The sequence below is a fragment of the Clupea harengus genome, chromosome 23 (genome assembly GCF_900700415.2).
Source record: "Clupea harengus chromosome 23, Ch_v2.0.2, whole genome shotgun sequence".
In the NCBI taxonomy this organism is placed as follows: domain Eukaryota; kingdom Metazoa; phylum Chordata; class Actinopteri; order Clupeiformes; family Clupeidae; genus Clupea; species Clupea harengus.
The window spans coordinates 4,548,807-4,570,588 of record NC_045174.1 but is presented as its reverse complement, the minus strand read 5'-3'; the positions used below and the strand labels follow the sequence as shown (position 1 = coordinate 4,570,588).

The 21,782-nt window shown below is 42.6% G+C and overlaps 2 protein-coding genes across 4 annotated transcripts; both read left to right on the top strand.

Moving 5' to 3' along the window:
- Nucleotides 1-2,290: 2,290 nt before the first annotated feature.
- stub1 (STIP1 homology and U-Box containing protein 1) lies at nucleotides 2,291-8,170 on the top strand. The gene is made up of 8 exons (XM_012831054.3): nucleotides 2,291-2,657; nucleotides 3,381-3,624; nucleotides 4,361-4,559; nucleotides 4,670-4,835; nucleotides 5,094-5,172; nucleotides 5,798-5,854; nucleotides 6,026-6,142; nucleotides 6,696-8,170. Exons 2-8 carry the CDS (start codon nucleotides 3,511-3,513, stop codon nucleotides 6,819-6,821), a joined length of 858 nt encoding a protein of 285 aa, XP_012686508.1. The 5' UTR covers nucleotides 2,291-2,657; nucleotides 3,381-3,510; the 3' UTR covers nucleotides 6,822-8,170.
- Nucleotides 8,171-10,448: 2,278 nt separating this feature from the next.
- On the top strand, nucleotides 10,449-13,820 carry crp1 (C-reactive protein 1). 3 transcript variants are annotated; one of them, XM_012831029.3, is made up of 3 exons: nucleotides 10,449-10,535; nucleotides 11,218-11,279; nucleotides 11,762-13,820. In XM_012831029.3, exons 2-3 carry the CDS (start codon nucleotides 11,222-11,224, stop codon nucleotides 12,373-12,375), a joined length of 672 nt encoding a protein of 223 aa, XP_012686483.1. In that variant the 5' UTR covers nucleotides 10,449-10,535; nucleotides 11,218-11,221; the 3' UTR covers nucleotides 12,376-13,820. The 3 variants fall into 3 exon arrangements, with proteins under 3 accessions (XP_012686483.1, XP_031417203.1, XP_031417204.1); XM_031561343.2 differs by having other exon boundaries at nucleotides 10,516-10,535; nucleotides 11,192-11,279; XM_031561344.2 differs by having other exon boundaries at nucleotides 10,521-10,535; nucleotides 11,195-11,279.
- The last annotated feature ends 7,962 nt before the right edge of the window (nucleotides 13,821-21,782 follow it).

Below are 21,782 nucleotides of genomic sequence, written 5' to 3'. Positions count from 1 at the left end.
GAACATGTTTTGTGGTAGATAATTTTTAGTTGGTCATTTTAAAAGTAGATCACAAGCCAAAAAAGTGTGGGCACCCTTGGTCTACGGTATGTTCATACTACGTTGCTCTGATTGGTTGTATGTATATCCAATTGAGCGAAGAGGCATTTTTTTTCCTGGTTCGTTTGAAACACGCCCCATAATTACAGCCCAATGGAGCAGTATGACAACGTCAGGCTACTAAATATGACTACTGGGACAAAACCCAATAATGCTGGTGTTGACTGACATAACTTTTAATATATTTTTTTTTATCGTAATCTTATGGGTTGAAAATGGCTCAACATGCCTCCTACTGTTAAAAATCCAATGCTAATGTGATTTGACCATAATGTACATCCATTCAAATGGAGCAGACTTTCACCCACCCCCCTTTCAGCTCCTTGCCCATCTTTTGCCATTTCTGCATAACAAAACTACTCAGTGGGTTAACCTCAGAGGCCAAATATTTTCGTCCCATATCCTTTCCTAACCACTTTCCCTTGACCTTGACGGAAAATGTCATTGGGTCAAGGAAAGAAGTAAAGGAAAATTAATTAGGACTGAAGAAAAGTCAGCCACAGTGCTAACAGAATCCAATCTGCACTTACACTAGGCTACGTAATTACACGTCAGTGCCGACTGCATCCTTGAAAATTCACTGAGCGAAGCACTCTGTCCTTGCTAGAATTTGAAGGCTCCTAGGTATCGGAACAGTCCTTTGGTGGGATTCAAATATGTTGCATCCTTGAAAACGCAGCCATCAAGGATCCTTCCTGGCCTTGAAACACCTAGAAACACCGTATGGCTCAATCCCAATGACTCCACACTCTCTGACTTGTGTTCCCACTAAATTTGTGCAGGGTTAGGGCTGTCCCACTGTCAAATCGTGCAGACATTTTGAGCCCTGTATGCACACTTTCCTGAAGGAACGATGTATTGTGAAACCCGGAAGCGTTAAAAAACCCAGAAAACAACTGCCATAAAAGTGATAACCCTGGTAGTAGATTAGTCAGCATCAGCCTTGAAAGGTGCAGGATCATTTTAAATTGTAGATGGCATGTTGAGCCATTTTTTAACCCATAAAAAATGGATTTTTATAAAATGGCAATTTTGTCAATATTCACACCAGCATCACACTACATTCATAAAATGTAGTTACCAGCTCAAGAAACACATTTAAGTATGCAGTAGCTCTTTAAATATTCCACTAGTATGTTACTCATACCTTTAAGTAGTGGTGCACGATCAGATTGAAAGAATTTCAAGGGGGTTCTTTGGTCAAAGAGGAAAGAAAGTTCTCGCGCAAACATGTTTTATTAGCATGGGTGTTTGAGCTCATACCTGTATACGTCCAGAAATATTCTGACGACACGGCTATAGTGGCGTGTGTGAGGGAGGAGCAGGAGGGGGAGTACAGGGACCTGATAAGAGCCTTCGGCGACTGGAACGAGAGGAACGGCCAGACCAAGGAGTTGGTCATTGACTACCGTAGGTCTAAGCCACATCTGCAGCCTATTAACATCCAGGGCAAGGACATCGCGGTGATGCAGACCTACAAGTTCCTGGGGGTGCATCTGGACGACAAGCTGAACTGGTCGGCTAACGCAGGTGCACTATACAAAAAGGGACAGAGCAGGTTGTTCTTCCTGAGGAAACTCAGGTCCTTTGATGTATGCAAGGAGATGCTGCTCATGTTCTATCAATCAGTTATGGCGAGCGTGCTCTTCTATGCTGCAGTCTGCTGGGGAGGCAACATGTCTAAGAGGGACACTGGGCGGCTGGACAGGCTGGTCAGAAAGGCGGGCTCAGTGGTGGGGCAGAATCTGGACTCACTGGGGACTGTGGAGAGACGGATGCGGAGCAAGCTCTTGGCCATCATGGGCAATGTTAACCACCCCCTCCACCATATCCTGGGCTGGACAGTCCAGCAGCCTCCGTAGCGGGCGGCTCAACACGCTACGTTCACGGACTGAGCGACACAGGAGGTCCTTTGTCCCAGCTGCCATAAAACTATAACTATATGAATACACTGTTTTGCGCTATACATTCTACATCCTACACTGTACATAACTGTATTGTTTGTTTGTATTGTATTGTCTGTATATATTGTTTGTAATTATTGTAAATATGAGAGAGCTGTAAGACACCAGAATTTCCCCACGGGATTAATAAAGTATTTATCTATCTATCTATCTATCTGTATGTAGCTACCTTACTTTCACTGTGATTTCGCTTTTTGTGGGCCAGTGTGACGTACACAACCATTTCTTTACAGTGTCGAATCAAACTTCCGGTCACGGCCGCGTGACGACATACTCAAAACAAGCAGAAAATGAGAGCTCCTTCCGAGAGAGTAAAAAGTCTAAAAACAGTAGCTTTAATACTGAAGAATCGACTCAGTTGGCTGGAAGATAACAGTTAAGATGTGCCCAAAACGTAATTTAGTAACATTTTAACGGTTTGAGGAGAGGGGACCCACCAGCAGATAACCAGACCAAAGGCAAAATAATTAACGTTAGCTGGCTAGCACAGTAGCTTGTTAGCCCCTGTGAGCTAGCCACCAAGAACCCCCGACATTTGAGAACAGCTAACGTAACTGGATTTTGGGACACTGGTGTTGGCTGTCGTTGTATCCGGTAGGTTGTCTTATACTCGTTGCCATGTAATCGTTTCTTGCGAAAAAGCGAACGCAGGTTGGAATGAATAACGTTATGTATGTGTTTCAGTGACGAGCTTGGCCGCTATCGTTAGCTGTATTAACGTTAGCAAAACAACGATCAAACGTAGCATAATATGTCTACGTTGACATGCTAGACAGGTGTCAGCTCTTATTTCAGATTGATATCTTGCGATAGAAATTACGCATTCGTAATTTATGGATATTTTTGCACAATTTCGCATATCTTAGGTCTCTCCTAAATTATGGTCGTCAGACGTTACCCATGACATTACCATCAACTACAGTAGCTAAGTGTAATCAAATAAGTACCATGCTAATACTTCGTTCGCCCAACATGTTTTTGATACGAGGGAAGTACATTTCTGGCTACCGCTACATACCTGCCTATTACATTTCTATCGTTACCTTGAACGCTAACATTTGCTGTCACAAAAATAAAAGTTGTTAGGGGTGTGTGTGTGTGACAGTTAGCTAACTAGCTTAGGAGCTAACTGTTACCTGGCCCGGCCTTTGGTAGCTACAGGTTGTACTCTACTGAGCATCGATATATGCTCAAGTAACGTTTATCAGTAGACCTGCTGAAGAAAGGTGCTGTTCTCAACAAAACTGTCACTATGTGGACACACGCCCATTTGTGCATTGCGTCATCCGAGTCCCGCATGATATTTCTCTTTTCCAGGGAGTGAGGGGTAAGGCTAGGCATCTCTTCAGTTGACGCGGTTCCCTGGAGCGGCCTTAGCCAAGTCGAAGAAACGGGGAACAGGATAGGGAAGCAGGGCGGCTCTGCCACCTCGGAGCCCGTCGAGAAGATGGCGGGGAGCCCCGAGAAGAGTTCGTCCGCGCAGGAGCTGAAGGAGCAGGGCAACCGGCTTTTTCTCTGCCGCAAATACCAGGAGGCCGCTACCTGCTACAGCAAAGCAATAGTAGGTGGAGAAAGTGATGTTACCATTTCATTGAATGGACCCAGTTGCAAAGATTGTTAGTGAAACTCATCAGGAAAACATGATAGCATTTTAGTCATGTCTCGAAGCTTAATATTCACATACGTCTCAACGTGTTTTCTTTTGCATCAGTTCAACCCTGACTGCACGGTGTTTTTAGTAGGCCTACACATAATGCCTGTTGGTAACGGACAAAGGCATGACGTTTGGCACAGCATCACTGTCAAAAGGGGTCGCGCAAATGTATGATGGTATAAGTATTGTATGGTACAACCCTTAATGGTCTGACACTGGTGAAAGTCAACCGTTTTGAAACAACTGAACAAAATGCATCCCCCTCCTTCAGTTTTATCCGTAAAGTCCCACCCTGCATGCTGTCCGAATGTAGCATTGGGTGTACTCTCCATTGGTAGGAAGATTATGCACTGATACACATTTCTTCTGTGCTTTTGAGATGGCAAGTCACCAGACATTCCATGTATACTGATTTTTTGTTGTTGTTCTGATGGCAATCTTTTAATGGAAATGTTTCTCAACCCCTGGTGCAAAAGTTTGTGCAACTAATTGCTACAGCAAGTAACACATGGATGTGTTCAAGTATGGGGGGAAGCAGAATGTAGCATAGACGTGTGTGTATAGATATGACTTTGAATGTGATGTAACTGTAACATCTCATTCTGCTGCATATGGCTTACATGTTTTATATCTGTGTTGACAGAATCGAAATCCATCGGTAGCTGTGTACTACACAAACCGTGCCCTGTGCTACGTGAAACTACAGCAGTACGACAAAGCATTAGCTGACTGCAAACACGCCCTTGAACTCGACAGCCAATCAGTGAAAGCACACTTCTTTTTGGGCCAATGCCACTTAGAGCTTGAAAATTATGAAGAGGCCATAGGGAACCTACAGAGAGGTAAACACTCACATATAGAGTTGTAGAAGGCATGACACATCTGTCTATTTTAGTCATTTTGGTGAGAAGAAATCCATTCTTGTGTCAGTAATACAAATTATTTTGATCAGCCTTTAACCTGGCAAAGGAGCAACGTCTGAACTTTGGTGATGACATCCCAAGTGCACTGCGTCTTGCAAAGAAGAAACGCTGGAACAGCTTAGAGGACAAACGCATCAACCAGGAAAATGATCTGCATGCCTATCTCACAAAACTCATCCTGGCTGAAAAAGAGAGGTGTGTATGCATAACTGGAACGGCAATGAGGACTGTATATGTATGCACAACCCGTTTCTAGATTTAAATCTGTGTGGTTATCTACAAATAACAGTGCATCCTTGAAATCCAAACTGTAAAAACAATGGTGTGATATGAGGGGGTATTCTTCTGCAGCACATGCAGCTTAACTTGTGTGAAACAGATAGTTGGCATGGATTAATGGATTAAGTATCCACAAGTTTTTAGGAAAGAGTCATTGTAACTACTTGTCCTCAGGGAAATCGAGGAATGCAGAGAGAAGCAAGTTGATGATAATCAGAGTGGAAGTGAGGTCAGCAAAATCAAGTCCAAACATGTAAGTGAAACCCAGCACTCATGCCACATACAGTACATCTCACTGATGCATGGAGCTGGTGCTCAAACCTGTGGAGGATTAAGCAAATCATCTAATATAAATATGGAACTAAAAAGAAGTTGGAATATTTTGGATTGATAGTAGAAAAGCCCTTCCGGTTAGCGTCAATGGCAGTTATCTAAGGACATCTTCCGTTCTGTTAAACAAAATCTCTTTGTTTTACACTGATAGGAAATTGTCCATTATCAAGGGAATGATTGACACATCCCCACTTATTTGGAACAGAATGTAAAAAGACTATTACAGGAAATACACAATGCTACATCAAGAGTAACCCTACATCAAAACAATGTTGACTTACATAAACACAAGTGGCAGTCATGTTTAACCCCCTTGATTTGACACACTCATGTTATGATGAAAGTGGATTAAACCCTAAAATTATTTATTTATTTTCTAAGGAAAAAATGCATTTCCATCGGCCCTATAATTCCAATATCTGTATAAGCCTGTAGAACTGGGCAGCTCCTCATTTCAACTCACTTGCTGACTAGCAGAATTGGATATGGTTGAATGTGAGGCTTGACTTGACTCCTATGTGTGCATGTGTGCTCTTTGTGAACAGGATAAGTATCTGTTGGACATGGATGAGCTGTTTGCTCAGGTGGATGAGAAAAGAAAGGTGAGTGTGGTCTCCTGCTTGGCTTGAACCAAAACTGATGTCAACAAGGGAGTGATGTGCTGACTTGATTCTCCCCCTCTCTTTCGCTCACATAATACACGTCTTTGTCAGTAAGAAAAGATGAATTTACCCACTTTAACTTGCATTTTGCTTATGCTTTGGGGATGGCAGAAAAGAGAGATCCCAGACTACCTGTGTGGGAAGATCAGTTTTGAATTGATGAGAGAACCCTGCATCACCCCCAGCGGCATCACATACGATCGCAAAGACATTGAGGAACACCTACAGGTACGCATGCATTAATAGTAGGGGTGGGGGAAAAATCGATTTTTCGATTTCTCTCGAACGATTCTGTCTCGATTCAGAAAAGTTCATTATCGATTTTTTAATAAAAAAAAAAAATTGTAAAAAATTTTTTTTTAATTTTACACATTCATTTTGTGTTGAAATGCAAGCTGCATCAATTATTGCATTGTTCATAGAAAGTCATAATTGTGACAAGGACACACTTTTTCTCTAATAAAAAAATAGATCTGTTGATTTTCTTTAATTATCAAACACAAAGTAGGAAGTGATTTGAGACTGAGTAGCAAACTCAAATGTTTTAAAAATCGAGATGCATCGATTATCGTTTTATCGGTTTAGAATTGATAATCGATAATCGGTTTAGAATCGAGAATCGGTTTAGAATAGAATCGTTGACCTCTGAATCGGAATCGAATCGTGAGGTGCCAAGAGATTCCCACCCCTAATTAATAGACACACTGCCATTGCTCACTGAGCTGCTGCTGTTGTATATTCAGCCTTAACTTTAACACATCTGTATTTCATTGTTCTGCAGCGTGTCGGCCATTTTGATCCAGTAACACGCAGCCCCCTGACACAGGACCAGTTGATCCCCAATCTGGCAATGAAGGAGGTGATCGACGCTTTTATCCAAGAGAATGGCTGGGTGGAGGATTATTGAACACACATGCACATGCGCGCGCACACACACACACACACACACACACACACACACACACACACACACACACACACACACACTTGTAAAGCAGTGCAGCGAGCAGATGAGGGGAAGGGGAGTGAAGCAGACTGAACAAACAGACATCCTCTTGAACTCGCACTTTACACATGGGGGACACCATGGACTATTTCTCAGGTCTCCCTCCTTCTCTCTTTTTCTCTCTCTATTATTCTATCTCCCTCTTTCTCTCTTTCTCTGTTTGTGCCACAAGCCTGAATTCAATCGCTTTGAATTGGAGCCATGTCAATCAAGATTTTCAACTTCTGTATACATGACCCTGTACATTTTTATTTTCACTATCAACCGTGTAACAACTTTAGTTATTTGATTTGACCTGATTTTTTCTTGTGGATGTAGCCACGATTCAGAAATACTCACTGATACACACAGCACGGTTATCTTACAGGTCTAGAACGTGGAAACGTTATGCAGAGAAAAGCTAAGGAATTGTAAAATTAAAATCTGTAATTGGATGGCTTGGTTCTGTAATGGGCAAAATGATGCATCATTGAGAGAAACAAAATCACCAGGGGATACCTGGATGTGTTTGGAAGAACGTTTGTGTGTCAGAAAGCGTTTGAACTCTAGTTGATGGGAGCTACTTTTTTTTTTTGCATTAGAACAGCAGAGTTCTTAGATGCCAGTTAGGCTCTTTATGCTGTATAATCAATAACTTACACGAGTGGCTGGATTTGTTTTGTTTTTGGTGTGTGTGTGCGTGCGCGCATGTGAGATTGTCTGTCTTGATCTCAGAGCTTCTATTAGAATGCACTTTCAGTTGCAGGAGATTTTGTAACTCTCTCAGATTACAGTGTAACTCATGGTACCTCATCATACACTTACTCTCTCTCTCTGCTACAGTGTGTAGATACAGCCAGGCTCACTCACACAATTAAAGCTCAACCCACAGTGTCAGACATATTTGAAGGTAATGGATGATGGCTTGGTGGTGTGGACCCTCGTGTTCGTATGTTTGTGTCTCTGGGGGCAGAGCCCCTGCTGTATGCACCCTTATGCCTCATGCTCTTAACTTCAGAGTGGACTTCACCTTTTTTTTCCTCTTTTCATTTTATTATAAAGAAAATGCTGTTTGCTGAATATTGAAGGTTTTCGTTTCAGTCGTCAAAGCCTCAAACACCAGTGCACACCACTCTAAAGAAGATTGTCACCGAGCATCCCCGGAAAATCACAGGTCTCCACTCAACCGTTACAGACAATAGAAAAGTATTAAAATGAATACGCAAACTTAGTTACATGTTGAATAAATGTTTTTTTTTTGTACAGTCTCAGCCCTTGACTGTGTGTGTGTGTGTACATAAGTGTGCTGTGGGGATGCACATGCATGGTCCTCGCCCTCCTGCAGGGTTTGTTCCCTACTTTTGAGGCGCGTTATTCTGTCTGAACACCTTGCTAGTACTCAGGCTGAAATTATTACCAGTCATCTGTGATAGACTGTTCCAAGAAAAACCTGAGAACCTTCATGTCAAAAACATGATAAACTGGTAGCCGTACCTTGAGCACTATTCAAAATGCAAATCCATCGATCTGTCTTCTAGCCATGAGCTCTAGGGGTTGGCGCACACAAATGGAACATCGAGTTCTCTTCAGATTGTGGGAACAGAATTCCAGGGAAGGCTTATAGGCCTATTTTCTATTTGCATGCTCGTACATGGATATATGTAGGCCTGTACGTATTGATATGTAGCCATGCGCTTCATAGCCTACCACAAAGAATGATAAATAGGTATGTGACATAAGCTACACATGCGACGAGAACGGAATACGCTACCCACAAAAGAAGTGTCTCCACAGTTTTGTTTCGCTTCTAATTTTAAGGACTTACCGGCCTAAATCGGCAAGTTATTAGCTACTTTAGCCTTGGAAGCCACAACAACTGTTTGCCTCACCCCGCCTGTGTTTGGGCCTAAAAGTTGCATTTCAGTAAACTGCATAGACAACGGCCAACAAGCACGTAATCCTACATTCTGCGATATTTATTTACAGCTGTGTTTCAGTGCAAAGGCGAGTTACTTCTCTCCTTGGATAAACAGGAGTGTGCCGTGGCGATCTTAGCCCGAAATATCTGGTGGGGCAATTTTGTATGACACTATGTCATCGTCACAAAAATAGAGTTAGCTAATTATTATAAGCAGTAGGCCTATATGCACAGGTAGGCATAGGCTATGGGCTGCATTTTGAGTGCCGGCAGGGAGAAATCAGAAATACTGAAATCATATTTCAAATAGGCTATATTTCACATGCTTCAGTGCTCAGCGCGACACAAAGATGTTGTATAATACAGCGACAAAGTAAAAAAGATTGGATAGACACACAGTGCAAATAACTTTTGTTTGTTTTATCAAGCTTGTGGCACACGCATACAACATGAAGCAAAAGGCACAACTGAAACAAATAACAGCCACATATCATGCTGCTAAATGAACAAAACTTGTCTTATAAACAGAAATTATTTCAGGCTGCAACTTGAAACACGGAGGCTGGTTCCAAAACAGTACAAAACTAGCAATAGCTAACGAGCAGTAACGTTAGTGGCATAGATCTGTCTGAGTATGATTTATTTTTTCTTGGTCACGGGTTGCTAGGCAGAATTCAAGGGGCACAATTACAACTGCCCCTAAACCCAATGTAAATTTTGGGATGTCTCGATCACGCTCGCATATTGTTTCCATAGCAACAGTCTTAAGTTTGCAGCGCTGCCCCAGAGGGGGAGGGACAGCGGAGAGCATTTCACAGAGCAAGCACAAACACAGAAACACACACGAATCAAATTACTCCAAAACAGCACTATGCTTGTGAGTCTAGTTTATTCACACACACACATTCACAATTGAATCGCTACTTTGCATATTAAATAAAATAAGATATATTTTGCCACAAAGCACAGGTGTATTGAGCTTTCTGCACCACAGTGCCCCACGTGCCTCTAATGTAGAAACGCCACTGGGAGTGTGACATAATGTGCATCTGCATTCACAAATGGGAACACCACGAACACTAAACTGACAGCACATTTTTTGAGATGTTCTGTATCATAACTTACTAGTTGTTTGTTTGTTGAGTGTAGGCTACTTTTTTATCATGGGCATTATGGGCCTACATTGAAAACCATGTTAATTATTAACTAAATGTAATGGAATTCCTTCGCCTGAGGGATATAGCCCACAACATTTTCTACAATATTTCTTCATCATTCTTCAGCGTTAATCAGAGTGATCTCACTCACCGACGGGATCTGCTGCTGATTCCACTTGCTCAATCAGCCTAAAAGTCGCCGACAGGCGTTTGATTAGTTCCAATGGTGCGGGACACACGGCACAAACTAGGACCACAGAGGCTCACCGGCGCCCCAACATTGTGGTGTCACAGGCTTAAGATGCTTTGTTTAACAGGCCAAGACCTAGAACCAGATGAGTGTTTTTGTTTGTTTGATTAATGGACGGTTCTTGTGTCTGTTTACGTGATGTGAGTGTGTGATGGAACTGTCACATGTTGGCCTACTCACACACACCAGTGCCTTTGTCTCTGGTACTGGGAGGGATGATGTCATGGCCAGTGCAAGGAGGGGAGAGGCGAGAAGTGTTCAGCAGTCTTCATTTCTCATCCTTCAGCTGATCTCCACACTGATACAGAGAGGTAAAATGAACTGTTTTGCTCTTTGTGAATAGTAATTTCCCTTGTTTATGACTGTATAAATTGCCATGAATCAAGAGGTTTTAATTCTTTAAAGCATTTATGACTGTGACTAGTATGTTTACTTTTGAGGCAATGTTGAATTGACAGGATAAAACCATAGACAATTTTTCTGTTTATCTTTTTTCCATGCAGCATTTCACAGGTGTATAGATTATGTAGCTACTTTATGGACATTATAGTTCTAGTGCAGATTGCATTCATCTGTTGCAGAGGTCAGGTAATCTGTGTATAGGCCTACAATATGCAGTCCGTGCTAATGTTTGTTTAAAAAGGTTTCCATAGGTGTGCCTACATTAAACTGTAACCAGCATAGCAATCAATCACATAGACAGCCTCATAGCAAAACACACTGATTGACACATGGCAGTTCCTGTGTCCCCACCCCACTTTGAAAATCAGACATAAAAATAAATACCACACCATTGCCAGTGAATAAACTCTCCGAAGCTAAATGTTGATGGAAGCGTAGAATACCCGACCATCAAACAAAGAGAAGGATATTCTTGAAAATGAAGTGGCTATTTTCCTCTTCATATATCAGCTAGGAAACGCTTCAGAGAAGGAAGAGCCAAAACAGGATTTTGTAACTTTGCTAGAAGCATTTTTGTTTGTTTTTCTGCAGCAAAATGTGGGCAGCAGTCATTTTCCTGTCTGGTGTGGTGACACTCTGCTCAGCCGCAAAAGGTAAAGAAATTAACAGATCATGTTATTCATCATGAAAAAATACATAAAGCATTATGAGTACTATGCTTGAATATCTATAATGGTAAATACATTTTGACTAAATCAATATAGAAATGCATGAACGAAGCAATTTAGCTAACAATATAAATGTTCATTTTAATCAGGAAAATAAGACAGACTTTCTGTATAACTACAACCATAGAGGAGAAGATTCTAAAAAACATGCTCAGAACTTCGTTTTCACGTGACTGACCTCACTAATTCCACACAATTGTGTTTTGTAATTTAGGCTGCCTGTCTAGTTCAGCCTAGCACGTGTCTGTCAGATATTTACCAGTATAATGTGGCCTGTTGTGTGCTCTGGGCTATCGTTGTGAGGCACGTTGGAGGTCTTACGTTAATGTATGAATACGATTGTTGTATGGTTCAAGCAACTCAAATTTGATTTAGCGGCCTTTGTATGTTATGTTTTTGTGGACTAGGTTTGGGGGGCAAGGTGCTCCTGTTCCCTTATGAGACCGACTTTAGCTTTGTGAAGCTGACCCCTCAGAAGCCTATGGGTCTGTCTGCTTTCACGCTCTGCATGCGCGTGGCCACCGAGCTCGAGGGAGAACGGCAGATTATCTTGTTCGCGTACCGCACGTCTGACTACGACGAGCTGAATGTGTGGCGTGAGAAAGACGGCCGCATGGCATTCTACCTGAGTGGAGACGGCGCCTTCTTCCACCTGCCACCACTCACCACGTTCCGGACACACCTGTGCCTCACCTGGGCCTCGCGCACAGGTCTCGCCGCATTCTGGGTAGATGGCCGCCGAAGCGCGCTCCAGATCTACAAGCCAGGCCATTCAATTCGTCCGCTGGGCACAGCGCTACTTGGACAGGATGCGGACAAACACCTGGGTGACTTCGAGGCAGTCCAAAGCTTCGCCGGAGAGATCACCGACCTCTGTATGTGGGACTATGTGTTGTCAGGTAACCAGATTAAAGCAGTATACTTCAACCAGGGACAGCGAGTGCCAACCCCAAACGTTTTTGATTGGCAGACCATAGAATACGATATTCAAGGGAACGTGCTGGTCCTCCCTGATGACTGACTATTCCCATTAAACCTGTCAAATTCATATAACCTCACTCAAGCATCCGCCTGTACACACGTCTGTGTAAGTGTTACCCTGTCTGCCATCGTATACATTTCAAGGCCGTTCTAGGGCCATTTTGTGATATGCTTATTATTGAACAGGTTATAATTTGAGCATCTAAACATCAAGCTCTTACATGGTCCAGGACATACCTGAGTAGAACACAATCATTAATTTTTTCCACCATCACGTAATTCAAAAACTAATTAAACAGTTTTCGTTATTTTATACTCAATTCTCTACCTGTAAGCATGGTCAACCATGTCAATGAAGCTATAATATGAGTAAAATTGGATATTTGGTGTAGGAGTTCATTCATATGTGTAATATAACTTGTTTAAAGCTTGACAAATAGGGTAGCATTAACCATCGACATTTTTTTTTTTCATTTTGTGTGAGCATTAGATTTTTTGAAAGTTACAATATCTGTATGTACAGCCTTATCCCACTTTTCTTAGGTTGTTAGGTTTTTATTACTTGAATTAGCCTCCATTAGTACAATTAAATTATATTGAACTTATACCTTTCCAGTCATGATGACAGTAATTGTAAGTAATTGCTTACTGGCCTACAGTATGTTTAAATGGAAACAAAACAAAACAACCAGCCAACCTCAGACCTTCAAGAGTATTATTTGATCAAATGAATGTTTACCCCATGTTTCAAAATGGTGTGATGCAATTTAATAATCTTTGATAATAGGATATAGAATGCAGTTAACATTTAATGTTCAACATGAACACTACAAACATCCCTATAGAGCCTCTGTCTCTGAAACAGATCCAAAACCTCTGGGAGATCTGCACCAGACAAGGGCCAGATTCGTTCTTGAACTAGTTTCTAGTAACCAAGTCCACATGGCTTCACAAGATGTGACCAGAGGGTGGCAGCATTGTCAAGCTTTTAGTTTCTGTCCTGGCTTTGTGAGGGGTGAACATCTCCAAGATGTATAAAAGTATAAAAAGACTTGTTCGTTGTTGGCTTTCTTCTGATTTTGCTCTCACCTGCATTGTGGTCACTCTGTTAGGATTATTTGTGAAGGGACTGACTTTAATAATTCCACATTTTTTGAACATATTTTTTTTCTTATGAATGTTATACATTGCAGGAAAAAAGAGCTTAGCCCTTTTCATTGCAGATTAAAGAAAGTGACTGTGTTCCAACTGAAAGAGTGAGGATGTTGAGGATGACATGCCAATTAGAGAGGTCAGCTCTGTACTTTGATGTAAAACGAACCGAAACAAAAATAAATATAGATATATGAATCTCTGGATTTCTTTCCTCAGTAACTTCATATGTGTAATTTAATTTGTGGACAGGAAATACGGTACTGTGGACAGGAAATATGGTATATAAGCATGTAATAATAATAAAAAATAATAATGATAATAAAAGTTAAAGCTTTTGTTATAATTGTAATCATTTAGTGGTTGATTATAGAACCCAAAAGTGTACCAGTCTCAGCTTAAACATCTTGCACTACTAAAGCAGTAATGAGGATGTGTGGTTCTTTAGTCAACTCATTATGAGCAGCTTTTCATTCTCCTCTACCCTCTTTAAGGCTGTAGAGGAAAAGAACAGATTTCAGGCAAAATAAAAGAATGACAAATCTCCTATCTCAAGAGGTGAACAGACGTGGTGCTACAGGGTCTGTATCACATGTGCCCGTGTGTGTGGGTGTGTGTGTGTGTGTGTGTGTGTGTGTGTGTGTGTGTGTGTGTGTGTGTGTGTGTGTGTGTGTGTGTGTGTGTGTGTGTGTGTGTGTTCGTGTGTGTGTGTGTCTGTGTTCGTGTGTGTGTGTGGCACACATTAATCACCCGTCAGCTCTGAAGCAGGACTGCAGGTCAGCAGCCAAATGTTCCACCTCCTGAACGTTGCCCCGCATCCATCGCCGTGCCCACCGATGCCCACTGATGCTTGCTCCCTGTGGGTGAGCACCTTACTGCACCATCTGCCCTCTGCCCCCTGGTACCAAGGCAGAGACCCACCCATCCTCTCACACACCCTGCCCGCTGTCAGAGAGCACGCATGCAGATGCCCTCACGTATGCACCCTCAAAAACACACACGGTCTGCCTCACAAACATGAAACCAAATTTAATGGGGGTTTGATATTGGGTGTTTGTGATATTTTTTTTTACAAAAGGGATGTATTTCTTTGTAGTTTATTCAGAGTCCTGTTTTGTGTTCTTTTGATTACAGATTTACTACATTCAGCCAAATTAGAAAATGAATCCCATTGATGGAGTGTGAGACAAAAAAAATTGCTTGAAGCGTCTACTCTTTGGTCAGAAGGAACAAAGAGATATTTCCTTTTTAGGGATTAAATGCAAGAATATTGGCATTATGTATATTAACAAACAAAATAATGACACCGCCTTTATTTGGCTCAGTGTAAACTAAAGCTTGTCAACTTTGTCCAGAGGTTGCCATCAGATCTTTTCTTAAACAAAAGCATATATTAGATATATGTTAATGTTAACAAAATGTTCTTACTTGATGTTCCTTTTAGAAATTATTTTGAGGAAAAGATACATAATAACTTAAAGTAATAATATAATTTTCAAATCTTCTGACAGAAATTTGTTTAGTCAAATGTGATACAAAAGAATTGATATTCCTTTGCTTTAAAAAAATCATTAATATGGCTATGTAAAGCAAAGAAAGTTACATTTATGTTCAATTTTCAGTAAAAATAATGAATCTTCAGACAAAATAATGAATTACATTCTATGAAGAAGAAATAAAGTAGAAAATATATCTCTCTAAAACCCAATTGCCTGTTGGCTCCTGTCAGCGATTTAAGCGACACCTGTGTCTCGCTAGATCCCTACTGAATTCTGACTAATGATATCCTGAATACTTGCAGGCCTAGTACTTATTCAGCATAAGGCCAAACTTAACCACTGTACATTTATTTCTCCACTCCACACTTGTCATCTACTTCCTGTTGCAGATTGTCATCTGTATGTGTTCTCTGAATATTTGCAATCCATCGAAAAATTTACAGAATTGGTTACAGAACAGAACAGAACAGAATTGGTCGGCTTGCAAGTGAATACTGTCAACTAGTAAATACTGGACAAAGCTGCACCACAAATGGACTGTTTGAATGAAGAACAAATATTTACAGTCAAATTGTAAAGAAGTAGATACCTTGTCCTTAATGAACAGTAGATATTTATTAGCTCTCGAGGCCGTACTCCTGTTCCTTTCCCACATGTGAACCTGAAATGTTAAAAAGGATAACAGTGAGCCTCATCGGCATAATTGAATCTGTTACTTTACATACATGAGAGAATAAAAGATCATTAACTACCCAGGTGAATCAATCATTTTAAAGAGCAGACATTAACTATATTTAAAAAGCCTAAACTTTGACATGAATGGATACTGTGAGTTCATAAAAGTCTTCTTAGACTTGCATATGTCCATGGAGATATACTGTGCAAGTGTGTGTATGCCTGTGTGTGTGTGTGTGTGTGTGTGTGTGTGTGTGTGTGTGTGTGTGTGTGTGCGTGCATGCGTGCATGCGTGATGGCTTGTGCCTGCGTGTGTGAGCTGGTGAGGCCAGCTTGGGGAATGGGGTGAGGCGGTGTGTGTGGTGTGTGTACATGTGCATGTACAGTGTGTATCTGTGTGTGTGTGTGTGTGTGTGTGTGTGTGTGTGTGTGTGTGTGTGTGTGTGCACTCAGAGGGGATGAGGGGGTGGACAGCAGGAGGAGTCTTCTGGAAGCCTCGGAGCAACAGCAAATAGATTTCCAGGCGAAACGTATTTGCATACGGGAGACAGCGCTCAGAGCCACGCCGGTCAGCGGAGCATGTGTGTGGCACAGACAGATGGATGTTTGCCTCGCTCCTGCGCAAACGCCATCACACTCACACACGCCCAGTCATTTAGCCCCCGTGCCTGTCCTACAAAAATATCAGCAGAAAAAAATAAAATATAGACCCCAATTTAACGAGTCGTCAAGCAGAACAATACAAGAAACAGCGTTTCACTGAGCAAGCATGACAAGATCATCTCTGACTGCGCATTTAAATATCCTCGGAGATAGACTTGTCTTAGTATTTTCTGAACTACTTTTCATGTGTAAGAAAACATAACCAATGACTTCCTTCAGCTCTGTTTTGTCAGTTTAAGATATTTTGTTGGCAGAGAGATCTTTGACTGGTATCATGGCCTGTGAAATCTGAGAGGAGAAGAAAAGGACAAAGAGGATCTTCTCTTTTCATCTTTTCAACATAACAATAATTTCTGTGTTTGTCTTGAGATTTTAGTCAATTTGGCATCTCTTCTTGTTTATTCTTTGTGTTCATTTATGTGTGTGTGTGTGTGTGTGTGTGTGTGTGTGTGTGTGTGTGTGTGTGTGTCTGTGTGTGTGTGTTTGCGTGTGTGTGTGTGTTTGGTTATGTCCTATAGTAGGTGTGTTTCCTGTGTGTGTTTGCTCTATGCCTCTAGGCAAAATGAAAAATTCACTAGTGGGCCCCATTCCCCCATTGAACCAGGGCAACTTAGTCCACACACACACACACACACACACACACCGATACACGCACACACACATACAGCAATGCAAATGTAACGTTTTAAAAAGCCATATTTCTGCATTGCTGCTGTCTGTCTCATGTGTGTGTAATGGTTGGGCCCCACATCATGCAGTGTTGAATCCCAGACACAGGGGAGGTCCCAGGGCGCCTCGTACCCTTTCCCAACAGTCCTTTCGCACCTTCTGTGTGATGCCTGACCTTTTCAGAGTGTGAAGAAACTTCTTAGGGTCTACTTGCTTTTGGTAAGGTGTAAGACCAATTTTGTGTGTGTTTTGTGATGGAGTACATGCAGGCACGTGTGTGTATGTGTGTGTGTGTGTGTGTGTGTGTGTGTGTGCATACATGATATACAATGTGTACAGGTAATCATGAGGATGTCTGTTTCACGTTCAAAAATGAAATATTGACCTCTTTAAAACCTCTATATTACCTCTAAAGAGACCTGAATGTGTCATAAAACCTTTGAGAGAGAGGCAGAGAGAGAAAGAAAGAAAGAAAGAGAAAAATCTGTGTGTAGATGCAAAGAAAGGGCTCGACTTTGCGAACAAAAAAGGGAGAAACTAAAGATGGCAAGAAAAAATACAGTTTTGGTTCATTGCATCGTGGCTTTTAGCGCTTAATCCCCCCTGTTGTTCCTATGGCATCACCCCCCCACACGCACACACTCACACACACACTCACTCATACACACACTCACACATACACACACTCACTCCACCACTGGCCAGCCTGCCCCCCAATTCCCCCAACGCCTGTGAGCATATGAGAGCTGCCATAGCCATGGGGCGGGAATGGGGGGTCATTAAATATTACAGGCCTTTAAATGGAGAGAGATTATTCACTGTGGGAATGTAGGGCCTTAATCTGCCCCCTAGACAAAAGAGAGTAGAAAACACACACACACACACACACATCATTAGCACTTACAGTGTATGGCCTGTGCCTGTACAGGGACAACAAGCTGTCATATGGAATCATAATGTGCCTAAGTAACATACATGCATATACAGTGGAGGAGGGCGATGGTGGGTGTTAATGGAATATGTGGCTGAGTGAGGTGTTTGTGTGAAGGTTTCTCTCACACTCCCAGTGGTGCGTCTCAATGGAGGAAGCGCTATCTGAACTGACAGAGGTTCAAAGTTTAACTTCATTCTCAAATACATGTGGACCTGGGAACGTATTTATAGGCTTACATCAATGTGTTCTGATTGTGTACATAGGTGTGTATTAATATGTGTATGCGTGTGTGTGTGTGTGTGTGTGTGTGTATTTGTGGGATGGATGTATTGGGTTATGCATGTAATACATCTCTTACCAGCTATACTTGCCACGAAAAGAGCATGAGAACTTGCCAAAAAAACTTGCCAAAAATATTGGGTTCAAAATGTTCATGTTCATGAGGTGATGCTTGAAACTAAACAACGACCATACTTTCAGATTCAAATATACATTTACCATAAACCACGAAACCATATCCCAAATTCTTCATCATTTCCCTCCACTGCTTAAGCAGACACACACACACACACACACACACACACACACACACACACACACACACACACACACACACACACACACACAGCACTTTGTGCCACTGGGCAAGGACTTGCCTGAAAGATTGAAAGCAATTAAAACTATCATCTGCAGTGGCTCAGGGCTAGCCTGTAGCTGCTAGAGGAGCTGCCACTGTACATCAGTATCTCAGAGAAAGTACGAGAGAGAGAGAGAGAGAGAGAGAGGGAGCGAGAATGAGAACGAGAGAATCAGAACTATGAGGGGAGCATCTGTCTCTCTCCCTCTCCGAACCCCGTGGCCACTCCAGACTCTCACAAGCCCAATACCTCCATCCCTCAATGAAAGAAGGGAGAAAAAAAGAGAGAGTGAGAGAGAGAGAGAGAATCAGAACCAAAAACTATTTTGAAGAAAACTAGCAATTTGAATCTTGGCCAAAATGGACAATCTCAAATGTATACACAGTAAAGGAATATGGGAATATCTAAGATACTGGTCTTCTCTCTTTCCATTTCTCTCTCTCCCACTATGTTATATATGTGTGTGTGTGTGTGTGTGTGTGTGTGTGTGTGTGTGTGTGTGTGTGTGTGTGTGTGTGTGTGTGTGTGTGTGTGTGTGTGTGTGGTATAGAGGGGGTTCTGTTCCTGTTGTGGTCCAGCTTGGGGCTGTGTTTCAGGGCTGACGGCTCCTGCACACCAACCTAACTCTGGAGCTGCGCCTGGGGAGTCTCTTCTCTTTCTCTCTCTCTCTCTGTCTCTCTCTCTCTCTCTCTCTCTGTCCCTCTCTCTCTCTCTTTCTCTCTCTCTCTCTCTCACAAACACACACACACACACACACATGGGTTGCTTGGTCACTGTCTCCCTGCCTCGATCTTGTCCTTCAATCTACATATCCATCCCTCTAGACCCCTCTCTCTTTCATACCCTCTTTCTTTATCTCTTATTCTCTTTCTGTCACTCTCTCTCTCTTAGATTCCATCTCTCCAAGCCTCTCTCTCCTTCGCTTTCCTTCCTTTTTCTCTCTCCCTCCTCTCTCTCGCTCTCTCTCTCTCTCTTGGATTCAGTCTGTCACTCCCACTTAGCATCTACATTATCTCTGATAGTCCTCTTTTACTCTCTCTTTCTGTGTGTATGTGTGTGTGTGTGTGTGTGTGTGTGACAGCTCAGTTGTCGCGGGCTGACAGGCTGATCTGTGATCAGTAATGTGTGTGTGTACCCCACCAGTGGCACCAGCCCAGCCCGTCCCAAACACGCCAGTGCCAATCACTATCCCCATAGCCCACGGCAGCCGGGGGTCAGACTGAGGGATGCTGGGTATTAACCCTGTCAAATCAGCACTGCTCCCACTCTGACACGCACACTGACACGCACACGCAAAAATACACACACACACACACACACACACACACACACACACACAAGCACACACTGAGGAGGCAGGAAAAGAGCAGCCACTGGGTACGTCTGCTGGCTCTTCACATATCACCACGATGATGGGCTGGGGGCTTCCAGAGATTGCCATGGTGGCAGGAGAGAGAGAAGAACAGAGCAGGGTGAGAGATGGGGTGGGTGCCCCCTGTGCCAGCTGTGCCCTCTCTTTGCCCCCACCACCACAACCCCTTGCCTATGCCTTATTAGAGGCATTAGTGATGGCACTGGTGTCTGCAGGTACCACACTGACAGGGACGCCAAAGCCAAAACTATCTCAGTGATTTGCTTCATGGTCAGACATGCTGGCCGCCAGCCAAAACCATTCAAGAGGTCACACACGTACCAACACATTCTATCACAATGATCCTTATGGACGGCTAGAGAGATAGAGAAAGAAAGAAAGAGATAGAGAAAGAAAGAGAAAGAAAGAAAGAAAGAAAAGTGAGGAAGAGAAAATGAAAAGAGGGACAGTGCGGTTGCAGGTTAACAGACTTTTTTGACAGGGCACTGAATAAAAAAAATAATACATATATCACATAAGATAAACGCCAACTCCTGAGTTAAATCTGATTTCATGATTTCTCCACCATTACGTACATTCAGTGTCAGTGTGTGTTGTCAAGTTTATCACCATGCCTACTTGGTCATTTATACACGTTATCTCACCATTACCTGTACGGTCATGGACAAAAGTTTAAGACCACTCTTGAGAAAATGTACTTTTTTCTTCTGAAAGCAGTGATTGCATCAGAAATGAAACTGATTGCATGAGATTGCATCACCTTTATGTCTGCCTATTATAGTCACTTTTCAACACCTTACTTTCAACACAGTAAACACGTTCTATACCATATTTTGTTGTGTTTTGCCTTTTCTAAAAACACACAAAAATGGGTGCGGACGCCCAGACCGCTAAGTCCCTGAATTTGCTCATTTCTCGACTGCATTGTGAACTGCAGTCTCACTACTGGACACTTTAACTTCTCACTAATCGCTCGTTCAGAATATCCTTCCTGGTGGAGCATTTGTGCCCTCTGGACTCCCGTGAGTGACACTTTTTTTACCCATTCAGAAGAACCAAGACTGGTCTTGATCTTTTGTCCATGACTATAAAGCATCCCAACCAAACTCCCTCTCGCAGTCTGTTCCACGTCATTTGAACAGATTCAGTCCTTTCCTGGCGTGGGCTGAACAGAGCGATGGATAGACAGAGGAGATTGGGGATAGAGGGGTCACGGCGGCCTTGAGGTCCTGAGCTGGTGAATTATTGAAGTTTACTAATCCTTCCATAAGTGTGTGTAAAGCTCCAAAATGCTCCTTTGTTCTGCCCATTACCCAACCTGTCACATCCTCTCTGGCCCGAGTCACAGACTCACAACACTGACAGGCGCTGCACACACACACATAAACACACATACACACACACACACACACACTCATATAGATACACGCACACATGCCGTCTTGATGGATCCTCTCTCCGCTCACTCACACACTCATGCACCAGAAGGACAGACGCTTTACTGGAGACAATGGTGGTGGGGGGAGTGGGGGGGGGGGGCAGGCCCAGAGGGGGGGGGGGGGTGAGGGGCAGGCCCAGAGGGGGTGCTCCCTGGAGCTTTAATATAGGCTGTGTGTGTGTGTGGGGGGGGGGTTAAGATGATACAGAGAATATATCAGCCCATTAGGATACATGGTAATAGTTCCTGACTACTTCTCTAGGTCACACACATTATATGATACATATTCACACTAAGTACTAAAAACCACAATGAGAACTGTCAAGATGAACCCATAGTTCTCTTATCTGTGAGCGTCTCCCATCCTCTCTTCTCTCTACTCATACTAAGACTCTATCAGTAACCTC

Bases quoted from the DNA above. Each gene is read 5' to 3' on its own strand.
- stub1 (XM_012831054.3), top strand. From the start codon at position 3,511: ATGGCGGGGAGCCCCGAGAAGAGTTCGTCCGCGCAGGAGCTGAAGGAG. The intron at 4,560-4,669 runs GTAAACACTCAC...TATTTTGATCAG, and splicing joins CATAGGGAACCTACAGAGAG to CCTTTAACCTGGCAAAGGAG. The intron at 6,143-6,695 runs GTACGCATGCAT...ATTGTTCTGCAG, and splicing joins ACATTGAGGAACACCTACAG to CGTGTCGGCCATTTTGATCC.
- crp1 (XM_012831029.3), top strand. From the start codon at position 11,222: ATGTGGGCAGCAGTCATTTTCCTGTCTGGTGTGGTGACACTCTGCTCA. The intron at 11,280-11,761 runs GTAAAGAAATTA...TTTGTGGACTAG, and splicing joins ACTCTGCTCAGCCGCAAAAG to GTTTGGGGGGCAAGGTGCTC.